Source organism: Microchirus variegatus, assembly GCF_963457635.1.
Source record: "Microchirus variegatus genome assembly, chromosome: 20".
NCBI lineage: Eukaryota > Metazoa > Chordata > Actinopteri > Pleuronectiformes > Soleidae > Microchirus > Microchirus variegatus.
The window spans coordinates 10,170,839-10,195,760 of record NC_139821.1 but is presented as its reverse complement, the minus strand read 5'-3'; the positions used below and the strand labels follow the sequence as shown (position 1 = coordinate 10,195,760).

Here is a 24,922-nt window from a genome sequence, read left to right as displayed (position 1 = left end):
ATTTATGCATTTCTATATTTATTTATTTCTCTATCTATTTATTTATTCCTGTATTTATTTATTTATGCATTTATTTATTCCTGTATTTATTTATTTATGCATTTATTTATTCCTGTATTTATTTATTTATGCATTTATTTATTCCTTTATTTATTTATTTATTATGTCAGGTTTCGTCCTCGATAAACAATGGCCATATTATGATGCTATATTGCTGCAATTATACTCAATTAATGTTTTTACATCAGAGTAATATAATGCTAGTGTGACTATTGTTGCCAGGGGCGTTTCAAGATACTTTCAATGCCATTTCAAGGTTTGAAGTCCATGGTTCTCAAACTGTGGTACGTGTCCTGCCAGTGGTACGTGAGCTTCCCCTGGTGGTACTTTACTGTAAATACTAGGGTATGTGATTGCAGTGGAGTGCATAGAAAATGAAAGAAATTACAAAAAAAAAAAAAAATTATTATAATAATAATAATAACACACATTATCCTTATCTCTTGCTCCATCTTAAAGGTGCCATATGTAAGAGTGTGGCCAAAAACAGTTACTACATTCAAATTCAAAATACCGAGGTCTTTTAGGTTTCGTTTTCCGACGTCACTGTTGCTCGGCAGCTGAGACTCAATTGACTGCAATGATTGGTAGATGGCGGTAGATGGCGCCACATGCCAAAACATGATTTCAAAACATAAACATGATTTGCGGTCTGCAAAATATATATTTTTAATGCAAATATTTTGTCTGTACTGTTGTTGTTGGTGAGTTCAATTTGTTATATGAACATCATTCCTGAGTCTCTGTGACATATAAGGAGGATTTTATGGCCAGTTGCTTTAGATTTATTACGTAATGCACTTTTGGGGAGCCCCCATGATTCTAAAACACATGGAAGAAACAAAGGGTCCTGATGGTTTTAAGTCCATGGTTCTCAAACTGTGGTACGTGTACTGCCAGTGGTACGTGAGCTTCCTCTGGTGGTACTTCCATAAAATCAGAAACACTGTTCTACTGTAAATACCAGGGTATGTGATTGCAGTGGAAAATGAAAGAAATTACTAAAAAATAATAATAATAATAACGCACCTTATCCTTATCTCTTGCTCCATCCTAACCCTTAAGAAAAAGTTTTTTTTTTAATGTTTACCAACATTAACTTAAGACCTTACCATAGATAACAAATATCTATTTATTTATTTATTATTATCATTATTATTATTATTATTATTATTATTATTAAAAATTCCAGTTTTTGTGAGTAAACCTACAAAACGTTAATTATTTTCCTTCCCATATTTGTAATTATTAATTAAAAAATGTTTCCATTGTTTTTTTTTTATGAACGCCATCATTAGTTGTAGATTTGTATTACATTAAAAAATGACACATGAAATTTTGAACATCACGGAATTAGAAAATAAATACAAATAGATATCAAATAGGAATTGCAATGTATTTTTAAATAAAAGCATTTTCAATGGGAGTTAATGGCACAAAAAAGCTAAGGGGCACAGATTGCCTCATTTTGTTTCCTCGGTGTATTAAAGACTTAATATGAAAAAAAAAAATATGCCAAATTTTAAGCAATTTGTAACAACACAGGCAAGGATGTGCACAAAAACTCCTACAAAAACTGTCTATGGGGACCCAGAATTTCAGTACACCAGTGTTTGAAGTATATGTGAGGAAGAAGAGGATGATAAGAGAGCAAATTATCTTACCAGGAATAAATCTGCCTCCTGTGAAATGTCTGTATAGCTGACTTTGCTCAGCCTTTTTTACACCACTGTATTTCAACATTGACGATGCTGCCGTTACTCTGACAGCTCAATATTTTCTCAGATATTGCTTGGAATAAAACATTTGAGAACCACTGATCTAGGTGATGCATTTGGGAAAATTTGGGAAACAGAATATAATGGTGCAGGCGTGATATACCGTGTTGGTGTCGAGTGAAATTGAGGTGGGAGCTGTGTTGGGAGTGCCAGCCAATAAAATCACATGCAAATATTCCTGCACTGGGACAAGTCAATCAAATAATAATTTTTTGTTAGTTAGAGTGCACCTACAGCACAATGGTGGACACAGCAGACACAACAACAACATTATTGAAACATTACAATGCTGTTTCTGAGCATTTTTCACATGTCCAAGAATGTAATACTGATTCCACCTGGATTGAGTCAATGGTGGTTAACAGTTTTATTTTACACTAAATATAACAGATCTTTATTATAATCCTAACCTAAGCAGACATGACAATTTGAATAAATACAATCATCCAGTTTGACCACTTTAAACCTAACGTGTGATGCTGTCTAAATATAAAATACACACGCTTCTAAATCACTGACCTTTGCATCGTCGATTTCGTCAGTATGTCACACATGACTCGTCTTCTTTTAGTAACACAATCCAAGTCAACAATCCCAGTTATCCACCTATTGTTCAGCAGTCGTGATGAAGTGGATCTGTGGTCTCAGCACAGATAATCCTCATGTAGACGCACTTACACTGTGAATGTGACAAAAACAAGGAGGGTTTGATGGAGGAAAGAGGAGTAGACTGACCCCTGACCCCTGACCCCTGACCCCTGACCCCTGATACCAGACCATAGATTACACGGAGGTAATCACAAGTCTTTTTCGATGTCTCCTATCAGAATACCAATGAGGATCTGCGTCTTCAGAAGAGTGGCGGCCTCGTTGACCTCACCTCCTCACGATAGCAACAAAACAAAAAGTGTCTACACAAAAACAATAGCTCAATAGATCGGACCCTGCACCACCACAGGGTCCGATCTGGCCCGCAGGATGAATTTGTGAAAACTTCACATTATGATTATAAATAGTGCTGGGCCATTAACGGCAATAATGGCGCTACCGGCGTGAACGCTTGCCTCGTTTCCATGACGACTGACCGGAAAAAGAAGCGTGCGACGCCATGTTTACGTGACTCCTAAACTTTAAAAACACATAGGCACACATACGCAGTACACAGGTACGCTGGTTATTTGAAGCACTGCTCTGATCGTTCAATAAACAGACCGCTCCAGTTTGACTGTAGTTGCACAAACGGCGCTAAAGGAGCTGACGCAGCTAACAGAGATAAGTCAGCTGACGCAGCTAACGGAGCTACAGTAACTGGTAAACTGTGAGACTCAATGTCATGTAAATATGACGTCACACGCGTCTTTTTCCGGCCAGTCGTCATGGAAATGGGCTAACTTAAATAGTAAATAGTAAATTTAGGCATATTATTGATGAAATGTCAGATTCATAATATGTTTTCTCAAAAGATACTTCATTAAATGTAAAACAAAAGGACACATCTGGAGTTCTTGTTGTTTATAAGTTATTATGCTATTATTCCATGTGGCGCCTGAACTAAAATGAGTTTGACACCCCTGGTTTTAAACTAAGAGTTGCTCTCTGTATCTAGAAACTGAAACCGACAGAATCAATTCATAGCTCTACCTTACCGTTTTAAGAGGCCTGCACGTCTCTGAGGCTTTATCTGCAAATGAAGGCAAAGAAACATGAGGGCAGTTTGTATTAACTTCAGATTTGTGTAGGCAAATGTTGGCTGCGACGAGAGAGAGCGTTCTTTAGCCCTTACATGAAAGGACACACACTCTGTGGATGTTTACTGTGGATATATCACTGAAATGATGATATGAAAATCAGCAAGAAAACTGTAAAAGAGCAAAGCATGAAGGCAGGATGGCAGGAAGAGAACACCGTTAAAGTCCTGCACCACTGAATACGTACACATAAACAAACTGTTTATTTTATTTTTGGAGGTGACATCATACCAACTATCTGTAAACAATACATCCATATCTGGCACTGAGCTAATGAGTGCTCTTGTCTGGGCGTAGTTGTTTGTTGTGATGAATTCAAAGAGAACGACTTAAAGAAGAGTTTCCCGACAGCTCGACAAAGCTTTGTCTTTGTTCTCCGTCACAGCTCTTTGTTATGCTTGTGCAAATAGAGCTTTACCACCTGCAGAGCCAGTTATTTTACTCAGCTGTTGGTGGTGGAGACCAAACACAGTGCGATAAGGAAGGTGAACGGTGGACATACTGTATGTGCATTTGTAACATTATCAGTGGATTTCCTCACAATATCAACTTTAAAAGGTGATGGAATGTATTGTGAGTCAATGGCAGTTAACACGTTTGTATATACTCTACTGTACAACCAAATGCAATTCAGTAAAACTGTTATTATATGATGTTATTATTGCTTTTGCACAGCCCTATTAACTCAAATGGAGCTCAAATGTGAAAAACAAAAAAGCCTCTCAGCTTCAGCAATAAGAGATGTCAAACACAAATATAAGTCTACACCTACATTAGCATAAACGACGTCTATAAGTGGTTCCGGCTGAACATCTTTACAAAGTGGATGATCGTTGTTCAGAGTGCTGCGTTTCCACTAAAGCACCGCAAACACATTGAGATAAATATTAATACATTTATTCTAAGTATAGTCAAAAAATGATGGGGTATTTTCTTTTCCCCCCACAGAAAACTAATTTGCGATGAAAAAACAAAAACCCTTCACAATGGAATAAATCAAGAAAACCCTATAAATCCCTTTAACATAATCACAGTGAAAGCCTCTCTCAACAGTGTTGACTCAGACTCACCTTAGAACTGTCTCTGTGTGTGTGTGTGTGTGTGTGTGTGTGTGTGTGTGTGTGTGTGTGTGTGTGTGTGTGTGTGTGTGTGTGTGTGTGTGTGTGTGTCTGTCTACTTTAGGCCTTTTGTCAAGTTATCCAGGCTGATTCAGCTCGACTGTGATCCATGATGATGACGGATCACTGAAAATGACACAATAAAGCTTGATCTCTGAATACTGTAATCTCCATGGAGAACCCCTTGGGGTTTGCACAGTCATCGGAGATTGTGCGGCCTTGCAAGACGACTAATGCTGTGAGATGGGATTCCCTTAAGTCATGCTTAATACACACAGGTATCCATGACTTTAGACGACATTGCATTGGCTTACATTCATTTTCTGGATATTTACTCGAACCTTAACCACATTTACTACTAGTGCCCTGATCGTAACCTTAACCTAACCTCAGCACTTAAAACCTGTCTCCACCTTAAAATGTAGTCACTTATATAAGGATTATATAACGAGGACAAGTCCCCCACAACATAACCAGGTACACACACACACACACGTTTGAGCTTCATTCATGCACTCTTAGAAATAAAAGTGCTAAGTAGAATCATATAAGGTTCTTCGGCTTGTCCTCATAGGAGAACCCTTTTGGAAGGTTCCACCAAGAATCCTTTATCCAGGAAAGTGGTTTTAAAGGGGTTCTCTCACTGGATCAAAATGGTTCTTACTAGAAACATTATTGTTACCAAGAACCCTTGAAAAACCATTTCTTCGGGAAAGGGTTTTTCAGAAGCAAATGGTTCCAGGTAGAACCTCAGCCCTTGTAGAAGGACCCTTTTGGAACCCTTATTTCTAAGAGTGTAGTTTGGACACCCATAGACACAATGCATTCTCTAAACCATTGCCCTAACATTAACCCTTAGTTGTGATGGTTAACCCTGACCCTAACCCAAACCCAATTCCTGTCCTCACTCCGCCAAAATGTCATCACTGTAAGGTTTATAATACGATTTTTGGTCTTAACAAAGTTACACACACACACACTGCATTCCCTAGCCCCTTTAACCTTAACCATCACAACTAGATGCCTAACCCTAACCCTTACAGTAAACCTAAACCCTATAAAAGACCTTCAAAGATGCAAGGAAGGACCAGTCAAAATGTCCTCACTCCATATGGTTTATATATGTTTATTTGGTCCTCCCCCCCACACACACACAAAATGGTTTTTGGTTTTCCTAGCCCCTAACCTTAACCATCACAACAAAATGTCAGACCCTAACCTAAACCCAATTCTAACCCCAGGTCCTTAATCCTCCAAAAAGCCCTTTAAAGTTGTATGGATCCTCCAAAATGTCCTCACAAAGACAATTGGTTGACAATAGGTTCCGAAAAAGCCTATTTAGGACATGTACACACACGTTGCACACTGCAATATAATCTGTTCATTTGGACGGCCTAAACAAAGCATTATCACAAACCTTAACCACAACCAGTTCATGTCTAACCCTAACCTTAATCTTACCACAATTCCCATTTTAGTCCTAAATTTAAACCAGTTCCTCAGAAATGAGGCTCTGTCTCATCTAGACAAGGTCATTGTTCATGTCAGAAAAAAGTCTTAAAGAGGTAACAAATACCTAGGCCTTTACCTTAACCTTAACCAGCAAGTGTCTAAACCTAATCCTTATCCAACCTAAACCCAATTCTAACCCTAACCCTCAAACCAGGTCTCACACACACACACACACACACACACACACACACACACACACACACACACACACACACACACACACACACACACACACACACACACACACACACACACACACACACACACACACACACACACACACACACACACACACACACACACACATAAAGAAAAATGACTTTCTGGTCTGTGATCCTCTTCACTTGTCTTCTAGCAAAGGCATTGCTGTCAAGATTTGCCAAATCCTCCCTTTGTGCTAATTTCGAAACCCAGCAATAAACCTCTTAATCCCAAAGCATCCGTTTTCCCCCCCACTTCTTATGCAACTCGCAAGGATTGAGTAATATTCAGAGTCGTATAAAACAGGACAGGAAAAGGAGGACGGGTTGATTAAATACTTACATTCACACGCTGGAGGCTTTTTTTTTTTAATGAAAATATAAAATATGCAAGACATACGTATGATGACGATGAAGAGGAATCCAGGCGACGCCATTTTGACAGGTCACTCACAGCACAGGTGTGTGTGATTAAGCCCAGATTAGCTTCCTTAAATTTAGGAAGTGAACTGCACACAGGCCTCGTTAGTGTGCATTAACACCTGTTTTAGAATGAGATTAAATGTAATGATGTAGGTCAGTTGTAGGTTTTATTTACATTTAATTCACGATATTCATGATAAATGATGAATGAGCCGATAAATGAAAGTGGTTTCTTATTTTATGGCTCCTTTAATACTAAAAAGGTTACAGACGCATGCACTAAACCTACCAACAGTAACCTACAAGGATCAGGTGCTACATCCAGTCTATTCAAATGGTGGCCCGTGGACCACATGGGGCACATAACCAACTTCTTAGTGGTCCTGCCTGTTGTGGTTCCACCAGAAATGAGTGAAGCAATAACTAGAGAAACACCCATACAGTAAGGCCGTGTCCCAATACCTCCCCTAACCCTAAATATTTCCCTTAACCCTACATTTTGCGCATTCATGTGTAGGGGGGAGCAAGGAGAAATGCGATTTTGCCCTTATAATCAAGCCTCAAATTGTAGTGAGCTCTGATGCGGGCTTAAAAAGAAGTGGAAGATGGAATTACCCATGATGCTTTGCGGATTCAGCGAGCCGGCTGATATTTTTCAACAAAGATGGCGGCCACATCTACCGAAGGAACATTTTCGGTGTAATATATTTTCGCAAATAAGCACGTTACAATGTCGAATTGTGTTGGAATATGTTGGTTTGATATACATCCACAGGACCGTTGGGCTGTGAACACTAATGTCAGAGTATAACTGACCATTAATGAAAGCAGCTAGCTGACTAGCTAGTGAGCGGCTACCACCGAGCGCCCCCCAAGAGAGTACGCCCGCCACGCAAATGTTCTTGAAGCACCCGGCAAATAGCCGCCAGCTAGCTCTGCTTAATCTGGGTAGTTTTGTCAGTGTTTGGACGCGTGTACCGGCGTTCACTTGAACACGAATACCCTGGACTTGTCAGATTTCAATCACATTTGTGATATAGGACGGAGAAAAACCAACATGTCATTGTCAACATGTGATGTAGGTTAGCACGTTCGTTACGTTCACTACGCTAATTTGCATGTAGTGGCATCTCAATACGGGTCGTACCTATGTTCCCCGGGTCCTATGTTCCCCGTTTTTCCCAAAAAAGGTCCACTTTGTATGTGACAGGGGAACATAGGACCCTTTTTTTGAAAAAGGGTAGGGTTAGGATTAGGGTTAGAGAAAGGGTCCTATGTTCCCCGGTCACATACAAAGCGGGGAACATAGGACCCGGGGAACCTAGGTACGGTCCCTCTCAATACCACTTCCCTCGTCGTATATGACGTGGGTTAATCATATTCCAAAGAGTTTTTATGCACTTTGAGATGCAACTGAGGTTAAATTTGTCCTCACCTGCTGCTTAAAAGCTGCAGAAAATGTCGTTTCTTGGTTTGAAAATGCAGCCCCAACTGAGTATAAGTCACTGAACAGACGTCCGCACATTGTCGACCAGTAGATGGCACTGTTGTATCGCTCGTTCCCTCTCGCCTCATGCCTGCCTGGCCCTGCTCGGCTCAGCTGTACAATGCCAACTGTGGCTCTGGTGAGTAAATTATTCATCCTTGGCTGACTGTGATGGAGCAGAGATAAGGAGGAGGAGGAGGAGGAGGAGGAGGAGGACAGGCGGTTTGAGTCTGATAGAGGCCTTGACACGACCAGTTACCCGGTTCTGAGCTCGACCTCCTCGGGTTTCATTCGAGAGCAGCTGCTCGCTGGAATGATGGGGACGACTCGCTCAGTGTCATGTGTTGCAACACGGAATAATAATCCTGTCATAATTTGACAGTTCCAACGCCTTCCATTATATATTTGCACCTTGCGTCACCTTTTAAGGGAGACTTGACTGCCTTCAGTCGCCCGTATCAACAACTCTGGGCTTGTGAAACCTGACTCTCTCATCTAACCTTTCACTCCAACCTGCTTACAATAATTTACTTGGCAGTGGCAGCCGGTGTGTGTGTGTGTGTGTGTGTGTGTGTGTGTGTGTGTGTGTGTGCGTTCTCTGTGACAGACTTGGCACAGGTGGCATTTCAACCACTGACTCTTACATTACGTCGTCGTATCTTAAAATGTCTTCTCCTACAAAAAGGAAGCATTCATGTCCTTTTACCTCTCTTTGATTTACAGCCACCTACGCTAAGTTCAACCCCTCTAATCTGGTACATATGGCTGAAAACACATTCCAATCTACATACAGTACATGAAAGTCAGACCTCGGAATGCCAGTAATACGTTGCCAGGTCTTGAAGTGAACCGAGTGTACGAAGACTTGGCTGCAGCTTCTGAGTAAGATCGAGGAAATGACACCGATCGATCTTTTAAGGACTTAAAACTAGAGTTTGCAACGTAAGTCTCTCAAAACAGGTAATCACAGATGAGGCCCGACATTCATGGTTCTCAGTCGTCCAGGCTTCAGTAGTGTGGATAAACTGGATTTCCTTTAAGTACAGTATTTGGATTTGATCAAGTGCTAATTCGTCAAATGTATAATTCGTCCTTCCTTAAACCTACCACCCACCTTATCACACACACACACACACAGTCATCCATCATTGTGCTGACATGATGTACACATGACTGTGACACTGAGGTACACACACTGTTCTCTCCACACACGATGACCTTGTATGGACGCGTCCAGAGCAGACTCTGCTCTTCAGGGTGAAACTCTCTAAACGTTTGTCTAAAGTCAACGTCGTTGAATTCTGACACAGTGTTTATCTGCGGTAACATTTATATTTTAAATGTTACCACAAACCTTCAAATATTAAAGAAACACACACACACACACACACACACCTGAAGTATAATCTACGTTTGATTTTGGTAAGATTGACCTGAATGCAAAATGGGACAGATAATGTGGTAATATTTCGTAATACTATGGTCTTTTGTCGCTGTCTGTTGGAACAGTCTGTTCTGTCTGTTCTGTCTTTTTTGTTGTCGTTATAGAACTAGAAAATCATCATCTGTCATCACAGGCTGATTAAAACACTTTGAGATTTGGGATTGGTGTGCGACATCAGCTCTTTCCAATTGTGCTACAGCAGCCAGAAAAGCACAAGAGCATCACATGAGACAAGCGTGAGAAACCAAAATAAAATCACTCAGTGAGTGCAGACCTCCACTAAAGCTTTAACACTTTGTCACCTGTGTTTTTCACACCAGAACCTGGAGTTTTTACATTTTGATTTTAACGTAAGGATGACAAAATTCATCCTGATCTGTAAAAAGGTCGCTGAATGCTGACAAATTTTTGACATATTTTCTTTTGCCTATTATAAGAGATTTTTGTGATGTCATCAGTGGATAGATTCTTACCTGTAGGTTGATCAACTGCAGACAGGAAGTTGCTAAGAGAAGGACAGACAAACTAAATTTACAGATAACCCCGCGCTTGGGTTTGGTGGAGGTTTTCCAGGAGCACTCTCAGCAATAATGCAATAATGCAAGTAAAGAGAAATAGGTTTCGATTGGCTCTCTGTTAACATCCTGCTGTCAGTTGGACGAGCCTGAAAGGAAACATCCAGAAGTAGAATAACTGATCTGTTGGTGTAAAAAACAACATCATATTAATAGCAATAAAATACGGAGCCCCCGAAGTGACTTATGAAAAAAAGTGATATGAGAAGAAAATAAAAACATTGCGAGATGTCGGCTTTCGACTTTCAAACTTGAGATCTCGAGTTTAAAAAATTAAAAAAACAACGAAAAAAGAATGGATGGGGAAAAAAGTGACAGAGATGTAGGCACTGAAAGTCGAGAACTTGAGTTTGAAAGTCGAAATCTCAACATCTAGCGATCCTTTTTTTTTTCCTCATGTCACTTTTTTTTTGTCTTTTCTTTGGTAATTTTTTTCACGTCACTTCCAGGGCTCCGTATTTTTCTTTTTTTTTGTCATTTCGGGGGTTTTGGTCATTTTTTTCTCATGTCACATTGTCATTTTTTTGGTTTTGTCATTTTTTTCACATATCAGTTCGGGGGCGCCATATTTATTTTTGTTGTTTTGTAATTTCAAGGGCTCCATTTTTTTCATAAATTTTTTGTTTTGTCATTTTTTTCTCATGTCACTTCGGGGACTCCATATTTTTTTTTCTTTTTTTTTCTCATGTAACTTCGGGGACTCAGTAACAGATTTAACATACAATTTGCGAAAAGAACCAAATGCATCTCTTTTAAACTTCACCCACATGTGATTGCTTGCTCTTAAAAAAACCAATGACATCAGTGCCTAACGTGTTCTTCATCACTTAAAACCTAACGTTCCACACACGTTTCAGCTCGCAGCGCATCCTTCCAGCCAAAAGACAAGGTTTTACAACACAGTTTTAAAAAGTCATTATGTCATCTTTAATTTTACAGTCACATTCATCTTTTCTTTCCAGTGTCTGAAAACCATAAAAAATAAATATACATTATGTTACAAAAACATTTCCAGTGTCTCAGATCAATAAAACAACAAAAGACATGTATGGGCAGCATTGACTGCGTCAGGATAAAAAAGAAAACAAAAGAAAACCACTAAGAGTATAGAGTTTGTGTGTGTGTGTGTGTGGTGCTAAGGCTTTCAGTGATTGGTAAACCAGATTTTAAGTTGCCTTAAATTAGCTGCAAAGTGCATTAGAGTTTGTGTCATTTTCACTTCCAATTCAGATTCAGGAATAAAAAAGGACATAATATTGGTAAAAGTTGAAATAATCAGCTCATTTTGTGCTTCTATTTCATTTTTTTTTAAATTTTACTTTGACCGTTGTGGGATGACACTGAGTTCAAAGTGAACAAACTCAAACCCTTCTCTGCACATTGACTTTGGTAACCAGGAATACAAACAGGCAGGACAGACACTGGAAAAGAAGGCTTCAGTTTCATAGTGCTCAAACTAAAAAACAAAACAAAAAAAAAGCTGAGTTTTCAACAGAAAACACAAACATAACAGTCTCGCCTGTGTCATAATGTGACTGTCTGTAGTTTAGAGTGTGTGTGTGTGTGTGTGTGTGTGTGTGTGACATCACCTGAATTCCTGTTTCTGGCTAAAACAGAAAATCTGTTATTGTTCTCAGTCGATTAAAACCGGCCAATCAGGTGACAGATAAGACACAGGCAAACGATTGTTAGTGTAGAACCTTGTCCTCGCTACAGCTGAAATACAAAATAGATCCTTTTTTCTTCTTCACATTAAACAATATCTACATATTAATTACACTCTAAATGCACTGAACGGAGAGGAGGGAGGGGGAGAGAAGCCCTTATTTTATATGAGTTACAAAAAGAAAATAGCACTTGGCGTATGATGGAGCCGCTTTGGTGTCACCGAGTTCGATGTCGCCGAGAACAGCTCATTGTGTCAGGGCGGCGTCTTTGCTTCGCTAATCCTTTAGGACTACAAATGAGACTGTACCAACACGTGGAGTTCACGTGTCCGTCTTTGTATTTCACGATGCGTTCCGGGAGGCGGCTATTCTTCCATTCGTCCATCGTCTGACTCCGCGTTCTCCTTTGACTTAAGTGGTTTTGGCACTCCTGGCTCCGTTTCATTTCCTTTCATCATCTCATGATTCAGTTCAACACTTTATTCCCTTTATTATTTGTCACATCTTTGCGTTTCTTGTCCCACGCAGCCTCTTTTTTTTTTTTTTAAGTCTGCACTTAATACTGCTCTCCAGAGAGAGGGAACATAAGAGGAGGGAATGACAGACAGATCAGCTGTGAGGGAAAACTTTTCTTTTTCCCAAACTTTTATTGTTTGTCTGTCTTCAGGATCTCCTCCCACTCGACTTTCTTCTTTCACTGCGTTCCCTCTGCTCTTGGCTCTCCTCTGCCAAATGTTTCCGCTCGCTCCTTCTTTGACGAGAGTTTTCCTAACGGGTCAGATCGAAGTCTCGTTGCTGCCGCTGTGAGAGGAAGAAATGGAAAGAGGGGGGGAAAGGTGAAACCAGGTATGATGCTGGCTAATAGATTTTGAAGCATCACTTATTCATTTACTTCAACTCTATTTTTATTCATTATTGATACTGCTGCACAAACATCACAAACAATCTCTCTAAGAGCACTCACTCTGAGTCAGACTCGTTGCCTCCATTGACCGTCCCTGACTTCAAGTGCATGGCCACGCCGCCGTTTGTTTCCCGGTAAATGCTCGCCGGCGGGGCACCGGCGGGAATCTGCGGCCGCGCGGCGACTGGCGGCTTGACGAGCGTGCTGTTCTCGTGGTTGCCTTGGCGACCGCCGTCGTTGGACGCCAGCGACGGAGGCCGCGACGACGGCGTCATGATGTTGACGGAGGACAGGGGCGGGGAGGACGTGGTGTTGTTGTTGTTGGGCGGCGGCGTGGTGATGGTCGGGGAGTTGTAGTCGCTCAGCTTCTCGCGCAGGCGGTTCTTCATGTTCTTGTCGGTCAGTGGCGGCGGGTAACTGATCTTGTTCTTTAAGATGCCTGAGGTGGACGAGTAGAATCAGAGTGAATCAAAGGATATGTACTGTACATTAGCGTTCAAAACTCTTTTTGTGTTTTCCATTAAAAGTCACATTTTTATTCATCAAAAGAGTTGCAAAATGAATTGACAAGATTAGAAATAATGATTTTCTTTCGTCAAAGAACCAGCAAAACTGTTTTCAGCTGTGCTAACATCATTGCACAAGGGTTTTCAAGGGTTTTCTAATCATCCAATAGCCTTCTAACGTGATTAGCAAACACAATGTACCATTAGAACACTGTAGAGATGGGCCTCTATACACCTATGTACATATCTATCTATAAAGCAATATTATATTATATATATATATTATTTAGCATTAGCATGCTACTATTTTAAGGGCTAAGTTGTTTCCAAAAGTAAGCTAGCGAGGCTACGATTAGCGTAGGGCCAACATAGCACTGTGCAACCTCATTAGGCACACCACAAATTTTTAAATTTTCGTTTAGCATTAGCATAGCTAGCCAGTGGCTGACGGTCATAACTGAAAAATCCCTCCCACGATAGGAATACATACTTCCTACGGGCACTGCACTAGTTCCATTAAAAAACAGACGTTTGCAGCTAGAATAGTCGTTTACCATATTAACAATGTATAAAGCGTATTTCTGATTCATTTAATGTTATATTCCTTCAAAAAAAAGGACATTTCTAAGTGACCCCAAACTTTTGAACGGTAGTATTCATCTATTCTATTCATTCACTTCAAGACAAGCAGTTCTGCTCATTTACCTTTCCTCTGCTCTGGGTGATGGTTGCTGTTGCTGTTAGCATGTGTAGGGGACGCCGTGTCCTTCACATTGCTCGGCGTCTGTCTCTCCGGCAGCGCGTCCCGCTCTCTTTCTCCGACGTGGTTCAGCTTATTTTCCGGGTGCAGCTCCACGTTGACCTTGGTCTCCACTCGCAGCCTCTCCGCTCCGCCGGGATCCTCGCTGTCGCTGGCCGTGGTGGCTTCTGTCGGCCAGTACGGCTTCATGTGATTGGGGAACGAATCCACTGATGGAGAAACAAGAAATAATACATTTGAACATTTTTTTTTGTCTATTTGTTATGCGTCCCTTCAAACCAATGCAGATTTCCTTATTTTTCCATTTCATAACTGTTTGTGCAGAACAAGGAGTATTACACTGCTAAATAACAACAAACTTAAACTTTTAAGTGAACAAAAATAACAACATATAAGTGAAAATACAACTGTGTTTTCAGAAATATTTATTTAATATTAAATACAAGTCAAATGAAGGTATACACAGTATAATATCAATGCACTTCACGGTTGGGGCTTGTCAAAATAAAGCCACTTTTAACTACTTTGAGGACCTTTAATCTACAGATTAAACCATTGTTTATAAGATTATTGTATTGATATTATAGTTTTGTATGCATGTAGAGCATTCAATTTGGTTAATTCAATAGTTTTTTTATCTTAACTTTTTATTTTTAATTAATTTCATTATTTTACTCAATGCAATATGTGTATATATACATATATGTATATCAATATTTCATTTTATTTTCAAACTTAATCTTTCTTTATTCGATTCTTAAATTTTTTATTTTTTTTCTTAGTATATATGTATACCCCCTTGTCTTGTGTATTGGAGTGTACGTATGTGAGATTTTTTTGTATGTCTGGCTGTACTGTATTGTTTAAAATGTCAGAAAATTAATAAAGAGAGTTAATAAATATATATATATATGTATATATATATATATACATATATATATATATGTATATATATATATATATAGTTTTGTATGCAAATGTAATCTAAAAAGTAGATGTACTGTATTGGCATTTGATTTTGCACTGAGTATACATATATAATGTAGCATTTAAAGTAAAACTGTAGGTGCTTGACTTGACTGAGTACCTTTGGGTGTGCTGTGAACAGGCTGCCGCTCGTTGTTCCACTTGGGCTTGATGTCGATGTCGTCGTCCTCACTGTCCGAGGAGTGAGAGGAGGCGTAGGAGGAGCTGTGTTCATCCACAGACAGCTCACTGTCTGAGTCTGAATCTGATTGAAGCAAAAAAAAAGAAGAAAAAAGGAGTGAGTCGAGAAACTTCTACCTTAACTAACAAACACATGAAAAACTTTCATGAACTCACCGTCTCCTTTGCCATTTCTGTGGAACAGAGGTCCGTCCAAGTCGGTGCGTCCTTTGGCTGTTCCTGAGGAGACGCTGGGCTTCTGACCAGCCTCCTCTCTTCATGAATGCACACAGAAACGGCATGGAGGAAAGGAAATAAGGACAGTAGGTAGGAAGGAAGGATGTGGGGGTGGAGATTATGAAGATAGAGGAGAGAGGGGAAGTACAGTGTCGTTGGAAATTAATTCAAGTCCCAACTTGAGGTTTTTGAGACAACATCTGTACGATCACTGACACTGATTTGCCTCCGTTTGCTGGCTTTAATGAACTGAATTATTAGAACACGTTGATAAGGATTTTATCATTATCATTTATCATATCATTTTACATACACGACCAGTCAAAAGTTTGGACACACCGCAGAGCGAAGGCAAAAGCCCAACAAGTGCTTAGAATCTCCGGGAACTCCTTCAAGACTGTTGGGAAACCTTTCAGGTGACGACCTTGTGAAGCTCATTGAGAGAGTTTGCAAAGCAGTTATTTCACACTTTTTTGTTTACTACATAATTCCATTAGTTTTCATTCATAGTTTTCATGCCTTCATTGAGTATCTACAATGTAAAAAAAAAAAAGAAAATTAGAAGATGTGTGCAAACTTTTGACTGGTAGTGTCGGTAAACCTATTTCCAAGATACATCATAACTTATTTTTTAAAGTAAATTTCAAAATAAAAAATCATTTGACATTCATCGGACAATATCAAGGTAATTTTGTATCGTTTTTTTTTCAGTAATCGATTAATTTTGCATCATAAATACATTTCTGTTATGAACTATATATTGGTTCATATATCAATAATAGATACGTTTTGTTTTTAAAAAGTTGCTTTTTCCCAGACCCTACACTCTTAGAAATAAAGGTGCTAAGTAGAACCATATAAGGTTCTTTAGCTTGTCCTCATAGGAGAACCCTTTAGGTTCCACCTGGAACCCTTAGCGTTACCAAGAACCCTTTTTAAACCCTTTATTCAGGAAAGGGGTTTTAAAGTGGTACTTACTGGAACCATGGGTGTTACCAAGAACCATTGAAAAACAAATGGTTCCAGGTAGAACCTCAGTCCTTGTAGAATAACACTTTTGGAACCCTTATTTCTAAGAGTGTATGGTCATTTCAGTTTGAGGCACCTGTTTTTTTAGGGTTTTAACTGACAGCTCGATCATCAATAACCAACAAATCATCAAACCTGCATCATGTGTTTCAATCTAATTACGAGTAACCTCTATTTAAAGCTATAACTAGCAATAATCTGGTTGAAGTTCCTCAAGTTTGCCATTCCTCTCCTCCTCCTCCTCCAGATATTTATCCTGGGTTGGACTGAGATACTGTCTGGAGGGTGGAAAAACGCTACTGGAGACTCTGACTTGTCTGATATAGCATAAGCAGCCTTTTAAAGCAGCTGAAAAGATGCCAACAGCCAGAGGGGAGAGGTTAGATACAGTATATGCTGCATTAGCTTCTCCAACTGCCAACAAGTACACTCCCATCTCTGCTCTTCTTCTCTTTCTCCCCCATCCGCCTCACTTTTTACGCAAAAGACAGCACGCCGCGCTGCTCGTCCCGCTGGCGTTTTAGCTCTCATTGACCCTAGGGTCGGTTCGCATTACTGAGATGACAGCTTTACGAGTCCGGGCGTACAGTCAGACCTAAACTTGATTCTATAAAACTCTTTAAAAACGTCAGTTACATGTAACAACACTCCACTGCAGTAAAAACACGACTGTGATAGTGTGAAAACACAGGTGATCGCAGCCTGAGATGAAAAGCTCTTTATCCTGCGAGGGCTTTGCCTCACAATGTCAACAATTCTTATCCTGATGCTCGAGTATTTAATGCTAATGAAGAAAGTCAGAAAAGATAAGAGACTTTTACTAAACTATGTTAAACCTTTGGTAAACACTCATTATTCAGCCTACTATCTTAGTCATTAAATAATATTGTGCATTAATAATCATGGTTCCCACACCTTGGTTGACATCAAATTAGAAAACCTTTCAAGGACTTTCCAGGACCAAGTTCCTCAAATTCAAGGACTGAATGATGGGAGGGCAACTTATAAGAGCAGACAGTGTCCACAACACCGCTAGTAATTACAACTTCTTGTTTGTTGTAACAAACAAGGGAGACAGAAATTCAAGCACTTCCAATGACTCATTATCGATTTCGGGCAATTTTCAAAACTTTCAAGGACCTTGATTACTTTTTCCCAAACTCACAAACTTTTTTTAATTATTATTTTATTTTTATTTTTTCATTTTATCTTCTCAAATTGTTTTATTTTATTTTATTATTATTATTATTATTATTATTTATTTGTTTGTTTGTCTTATTATTTATACTACTTTACCTGTGGGAATAAGTTGTACTGTTGTTACATAATGGAAAATTTCAAAATAAAGTATTCCACCAAAAAATGATGATGTGATGTGTTAAATGTTTACACTCTACATACAAAATGTATATTTTATAAAGGGGACTGCCAAACAAATTAACAACTGATGCAATTTCAAATTTTGTAATACCAGCAGTATAATAAAATACAATAGTGTTTGCTAAAATGCTAATACAGAGTGATGCACCTGGACACATCAGTACACCCAATTAAAATTACCATAAAAACCCACAGAATATATATTAATATTCTATTATATATCATTTAGTCACTCCTGCAAGATATTATCCTTATGAATGAATTTTGAGGCCAAATAACAACCTTAAAGTCAAAAGGATCAGAGCTGCAGTCATTTTTTTGGCAAGTGGGAATGGACATAAGCTGTACTGGCCCTTTAAGTGTATTCCAACAAGTACAAAGGACTGGGTGAGGTATAATCTCTCAAATATTAGCCTCGTGATTGAATTCAGGAGATCTGAGTGTGCACGGCACAATCAAATCAAATTTAACATGAGCAAAAGTACAAAGGTCCAATGTGACCCTCCTAAATGTTACACACTGGAGCTTTAATATGTCTAGACATTCAACACCCAACAATGTAACAGTATGGATCAGGTCTGGTGTGGTTTTCCCTGATTACCCGTAAGAGTCAGTATGTGTGTGTGGCGTTTTGCAACAAGGCCATGCATCGAGCTCAGCTTTATCTTTCATGCAAAACAAATGAAAGAGAGACAGTTATACCTTTAAAATAACTCAACTAAACCCACAGCTTAAGATAAGGCCTGGAAGAAGGACAGGATGTGACTATAAAATGTGTTTGTGTGTATAAAGACTTTTTAGGCTCGTGTTAGTAATGTGTGAGACATTTGATGCACCAGCAGAGGACGACAATACAAGAAATACAAGAGACTGAAACACCCACAGACACACTTGTTGTCATGCAGCAGTGTAGTAAAAGCAGCCATGCAGTCAGTGAGCGTGTTGTACCTGAGTGTGTAAGCCAGGTAGCTGCTGCGGCTCTTAGCTGACCTGAGCGTGCTGTCCAGGGAGACGGTGGACTCGCCGATGCCCGAGCGATACAGTGGGCCGTCCTCTGCGTACGTGTTGTTGCAGTTGAGGGAGCGCTGTGAACGGAGGTTTAGGAAATTTTGCGCATGAGCAGGTTACAAAATACATATATGTGAAGTATAGCAGCATCACAACCTTTAATTTATTTTATGAAAGTATCAGACAGATGAATACTGAGTATTGTAACAGTTAATTCCTTACTAATAAACAAATCAGGATACATCTATCTATCTATCTATCTATCTATCTATCTATCTATCTATCTATCTATCTATCTATCTATCAAGCAAGTTGTGTCTGTGTGTGTGTGTCTGTGACGGGCATATCTCTCTGACCGTTAGTCAGCTCAATCTAAGACTTTGGATATGGGTTGAGCAGGGCCTGATGGTGTGCATCCTTGATTTTCCAATTTTTTGGAGTAATTTTAATTTTTGCTGATAGTGTTGGTGTCCATTCACCAATACACAGGGAGCACATATTTATTTAGCATTAGCATGCTACTATTTTGGCAACCCTGTTTCCAAAGGTAAGCTAGCGAGTTTCCGATTAGCATTAGGATAGGGCTAACAAATGTAGCAAATGTTTTAATTTTTGATTAGCAATAGCGTAGTTAGCTGATGTGACTGTGTGTGTTTTTAGCAAAACAGCTAGCTTATCATGCATTACCATTACTGAAAAATCTTCTTCAGCTCCCACTATAGGAATACATACTTCCTACGAGCACTGCACTAGTTGTAATGAAATACAAGTAACATACTGTACATTCTTGTGTTGTGTATCTTTTGTGTGGTTTTTTTTTCACTCACTGTGAGCAAAGATGCCCTTGTGGTGCTGGACTCGTCCGGCACGTTCTTCTTTCCTGTGAAGACATTCTTGAGATTCTTCCGCACCTCTTTGTTGAAGACCACGTGGAAGAAGAAGATGAAAACTCCCTGGGACCAAATCAAAAAGAAATGTGGTGTTTTATAACAGCAGAATAAATACAGCAAAAGTTAAATCTGTGAGTGTATCCTTTCCCCCAGTTTGTGGTCTTATCTGATAGATATATTCAATGTTCCTAAAGCATAAATAATTAGTTATAGCTTTGGTTTTCCTGGTTAACGACTGACAGAGAATTTTCATCATAATCACCTGCAGACAGCTGAAGACGGCAAACAGGTAGTGGAAGGTCATCACATCGCTGTTGACGGCCATTAGGCCGAGCAGCCAGGTGGCGCTGATGAGGAGCAAGAGAAGGAAGGCCATTCGAAGCGCAGCACTGCAGAATGACACACATACAGGTGATGAGATACCCTGAACATCCTGACATACACTTATGATAATGTGTGTGACACTCACATGGCTCCTGACTTCTCCATAGCCTTCTGCCTGCGACCACAGGAAGCCTTTGCAGCAAGGATGAAGATCACTATGTTCACCTGCGAAGAGAAGTTAAACTTTGCTTTGAATTTGAATTTGAATTTGAATTTGAATTGTATTTCATGAAATACACAGCCTTACGATTCACTTACAGGCTTTAACTCTACCTGACATGCAAACCACCAGCCTCAGGCATTTCAAATGACAGGCAATGTCAACAAAATTTAGTAGCAATCGACTCTTTACTCTGCAGCCATTTGGTCAGGTCACTGTAGGAAAACTACACCACTGCTGCTCTTTGGAGACGCAGCTGTCTGTGTTTCTAAATGACATATATACTTTATGTATATTTATTCATGCACATACCAGGACGACAACAAAGATGGGTCCTGCAAAGCTCCAGATGAGTGTGTCGTGGACAGACAGCCAACAGAAGTCCGGGTTCCCGTATCCTTGAGGGTCAAGACCAACAGCCAGACCTACACACACACAAATACACACATATTATACTTCTTTTAAGGCTTCTGTTTTACTCCTCGTACATTTTTAAGGGTGTGCCACAAAGTGAGGAGACACCCAAACAGTCTTCACAGAAACCGTTACTGGAATTAAATAACAAGGCGTGACAAATCCTGGACATTCTCCAAGTTTTCCCCACTGTCAACGATTATTTATAAATGTGTCTTCTTTGGATATCTGTCACTTTAACTTGTCTTTGTCTCGCACTATTTCTCAATACAAATTCAAATCAACTAAGCGCTGCCAGTAACCAATACTGCAACAGGATGGCAATGTGTCACAAAGCATTTCATTCATTACGTTAGTCAGAACAGGGTAGAAAGATCAAATTTGTTGTGATTGATAGATCTTAAGAAAAAAAACTAGATATATGAGACCACTGACATTTAAAGCTGCATTTCTATGAATAAGAAACAACAACAAATCAACTGTTTAGAGCAGGGTTTCTCACTCCAGGTCCTGGGGAGCCACTGTCCTGCATGTTTTAGGTGTTTTCCCTGCGCCAACACACCTGATTCAAATAAATGGGTCGTTACCAGGCTTCAGCAGAGCTGACTGACGAACTGACCATTTGAATCAGGTGTGTTTGAGCAGGGAAAATCTAAAACATGGAGGACAGTAGCTCCCCAGGACCAGGAGTGAGAAACCCTGATTCTGAGAATGTGACCTGTCAGTGCAAACCTTCAGTTCATGTGAGTTTTGTAGTTTTTTCTGTAAAAAGTTGTGGATCAAACCTGTATATGTCTGCCCCCCCCCCCTTTTTTTTTCATCAACCTCTAGTTCAATAATTTCCCACGCAGATGACAGAGACGAGGAGGCAAGTCGCAGCATGAAACTCTCGTGACAATCTGTCATCTTTCACTGGCCAGTTTCTGAGTGTGTGTGTGTTTTCCTCACCAGTGATGATTGCCGGGATGCCCCAGCCCATGGCGTAGTAGAACCTCATGTGACCGTGGTTGATGTTGCGCAGCTCCGTCAGCATGCGGTAGATGTGCAGCCCCTCCACGAACATCCAGGCAAAGGTGCACATGTAGAAGTAATGGAGGAGGATGGCGATCACTGTGCACACAAACTGCAGGGAGACGGAGACAGAAATGTCTCAGTATGACTCTACGTTACGATGGAAGCCAGATAAGATAACAACACAACATCTGCCTTTTTATCAGTTGAGTATCATGTACTTTATCTTGTTGCATATTGTTCTGCAGCGTAATAGTCGTCTGTTGTGTGTTTTTCAAGTTTGTGCTCTTTTTATCTTTTTATGGCTGAGGGTTAGAATGCACCTTTCATTTTCATGTACATAGAGACATGGAGACATTAAAGGGGAAAAATGTATCCACTGGACAGATAAATCATCTGAGGCTGGAAGTTTGTGTAAAACTCTGTGCTGCACTGTGGAGACAAGAATAGAACTTTTCGGATGTCGTTGCCCTTGCCAGCACTCTCGTGTGTTTTACGGACAAAGCAGAACTCCGCGAGACAACAATTCCAGGAATTAAGCGCATTGTGATGTCCCAATCAGTGCGGAAGTCAACATTGCATGTTTTATCTCCTTAGACTGAGGAGGACCACAAAAACACGAGTGAGTCATCTTTTTTCACACTTTGCCGACTGATAGGGCCTCCAGAGTCCCAAGGATTTAAATGATTAAAAAGTTCCTTTAGTCCCCTTTAAAGTGTCTTTTTCAGATGTATATGTTCATCCATGCTTAGATGGAATTGTTGTAACTGTTGCATAAAAGTAATATCACATATTCCATAAGTAACAAAATGCCTCTTTATTATATTATACATTTTATATTATTACATTTTATATCGATTCTGAATCGGAGCAAATGAGAATCGCGATTTTTATGTGAATTTATTCTTTGGAACACCCCTTAAATTTACATATATGCTTTTGATTATTCCTTTTATATGCAATCGTAAAATAATACATGAATACAATAAAATACGATAAAAATACTGGGCTGTGAAGCAGAAAACCTTTTTGAAAAGTATGACGTCTTTGTTTTACAGACTATATATATTTTTTTTCCTGCTCTAAAAGTTCATGAAGTAACAATTTATTTAACGTATCCCCACATTCCTATATGTCCTCCCGCTTTACATTGCCCTGTTGCTGTACGAGAGGAATGCAGTATGTCAGGGATTGTACCAGCAGCTCATATACTGTATTTTAGTAATGCTGTCGAGATCAGAGAGAGAAGGAGAAAGAGGTAGAGAGACTACTTTGACAGGGTCATAAATCTTCCTGCATATGTCCCTGGGCACTCACTGACAGCATTCCACAGTTCTGACACACACACACACACACACACACACACACACACACACACACACACACACACACCTTATCACTAGATCGAGGGGATACATGCACATTGCACACACACAGACTTGAAAAAAAACAAAAGTTAACCACAGTTTAAAAGTCTTCTCTTTCTCTTCTTTAAACCTCCCTGAAGACTTGGCTTGTGCACTTAACAGCATTTAACACAAACGTACACACGTGCAGAAAAGGCAGCCTGTGGTTAGTCAGCGTGTTGTCTCTCCCCCCCCCCCCCCCCCGTCAGCCCAGTCAAAACACCGTGAGTCACCACCTTTGTACAAGAAAAAAGACTCCAACAAGACTCCCGGAACACATACATTTGATGCTGCTTTGGTGATCTGACTCTGTTGCTCGTCATTCGGGGGTCGGTGCAGAAGAATAAAAGTCTAAGTGTTGCTGTAAAGCAGAGGACATCTGCTTGTTTGTTGTAATTGTAGTCTGCTCATAAAATTGAACATGATCTTCCAGTTTAAAGAGGGGAGTTCAGGAAGTGTGACACAAGTAGCAGTTGGCCAATAGGTCAGTTTGAAAGGAAGTCAATGAAAAATGAGCCAAATTCACTTGATTGATTAAGGTCAGGAAACATTTCCTGAGGAGTTCATGGTCTTAATCGCTGGTTTCAGCGCTCTCATGATGTTAATTTTGAAAAATAATTTTTCCCATTTAGAGGGAAATAGATGACAAAGCACATATGAGTGGAAGTGGTGTCTGTAGACTTCCACATGCAAAAACTGACATGGCGCCAGTGAAATCATTAGTCTCAAGGCTTTACAACAGGAGTACAACATCCACTTTTATTTACCATCTATTGTTGTAGTCAGCCTTAAATAGGGCACTTCTTCCATGAAACTGGCAGGGTATATATCGATATTTGCCCTTTCAATTATCATATTGCATGAAGTACGACGATATATCACCAAATCCACATTTTGACCCACCACTACTGTTGACAATTATTACGCATTGTTATTATCAGTGTTACAGGACTGAAAGTTGGATCAGATGATCTGGTTTAGTCATAGCTGACACATTCAGGGTGTGAAAGTTAGGGTGATGACACCACTGCTGAGTTGTTTTTTTTGGCTTAGTCTGACCAGTAGCTTCTTGTCATACATCACACAGTCTAACTTTGCACGTCCTGTTAAAAAAACAAACAAAATAAACCTAGATAATCACATAAAGAAGCCACTCACCAAAATAAGATCTGATGTCCTGAGGTGAATCCATGTCAGCATTAGTTTACTGTGCTGTGTTTAAGTGCTTGTTTTTGTCTGCTGGTTAAATCTGGCATGGTGTCTCCCCTAAGAACTGTGGAGAATCTCAGCTTTCCAAACCTCATTACATTAATAACAATAAAGAAAAAGCATGCTTAGATGTCAAGGCAAAGATTAATGGTGTTTTCTGTACCACAGACATGCGAGAGATTTAGCCAATGAAAAACGAAGGAGACGTTTTGGGAAAAACTTTGCCAAGGTCTACCACCACCACCGCAAGGTCTGCGTCAGGAGACAGGTACCAGTCCCAGCATGTCCTCCCCACTACTGGCCCACAGCTGTGTGTGTGTATGTGTGTGTGTGTATGGGTCCAAACGTCTGTGTCAGCAGACTTCAAACAATTCCCACACCTTATGATACTTTGTATGTGCACGTCTAAGTTTTCTGGCTGTTCCTGTGTCCAACCTATTTTAAATATACCTTATGAGCTTGTATAA

The 24,922-nt window shown here is 39.8% G+C and overlaps 1 protein-coding gene across 1 annotated transcript in view; it reads right to left on the bottom strand.

Annotated features, from left to right (window-relative positions):
- Window positions 1-12,787: 12,787 nt before the first annotated feature.
- celsr1a (cadherin EGF LAG seven-pass G-type receptor 1a) overlaps window positions 12,788-24,922 on the bottom strand; it is a gene marked incomplete at both ends in the record, with an annotated part of 95,381 nt that continues 83,246 nt past the window's right edge. The window contains 11 exons of the mRNA XM_083907259.1: window positions 12,788-12,812; window positions 12,976-13,354; window positions 14,127-14,390; window positions 15,269-15,412; window positions 15,505-15,602; window positions 18,922-19,058; window positions 19,809-19,934; window positions 20,134-20,260; window positions 20,341-20,420; window positions 20,728-20,840; window positions 21,778-21,952. Of these exons, the coding sequence (XP_083763385.1) occupies window positions 12,788-12,812; window positions 12,976-13,354; window positions 14,127-14,390; window positions 15,269-15,412; window positions 15,505-15,602; window positions 18,922-19,058; window positions 19,809-19,934; window positions 20,134-20,260; window positions 20,341-20,420; window positions 20,728-20,840; window positions 21,778-21,952 (1,668 nt within the window). The remainder of the gene's footprint in view (window positions 12,813-12,975; window positions 13,355-14,126; window positions 14,391-15,268; window positions 15,413-15,504; window positions 15,603-18,921; window positions 19,059-19,808; window positions 19,935-20,133; window positions 20,261-20,340; window positions 20,421-20,727; window positions 20,841-21,777; window positions 21,953-24,922) is intronic.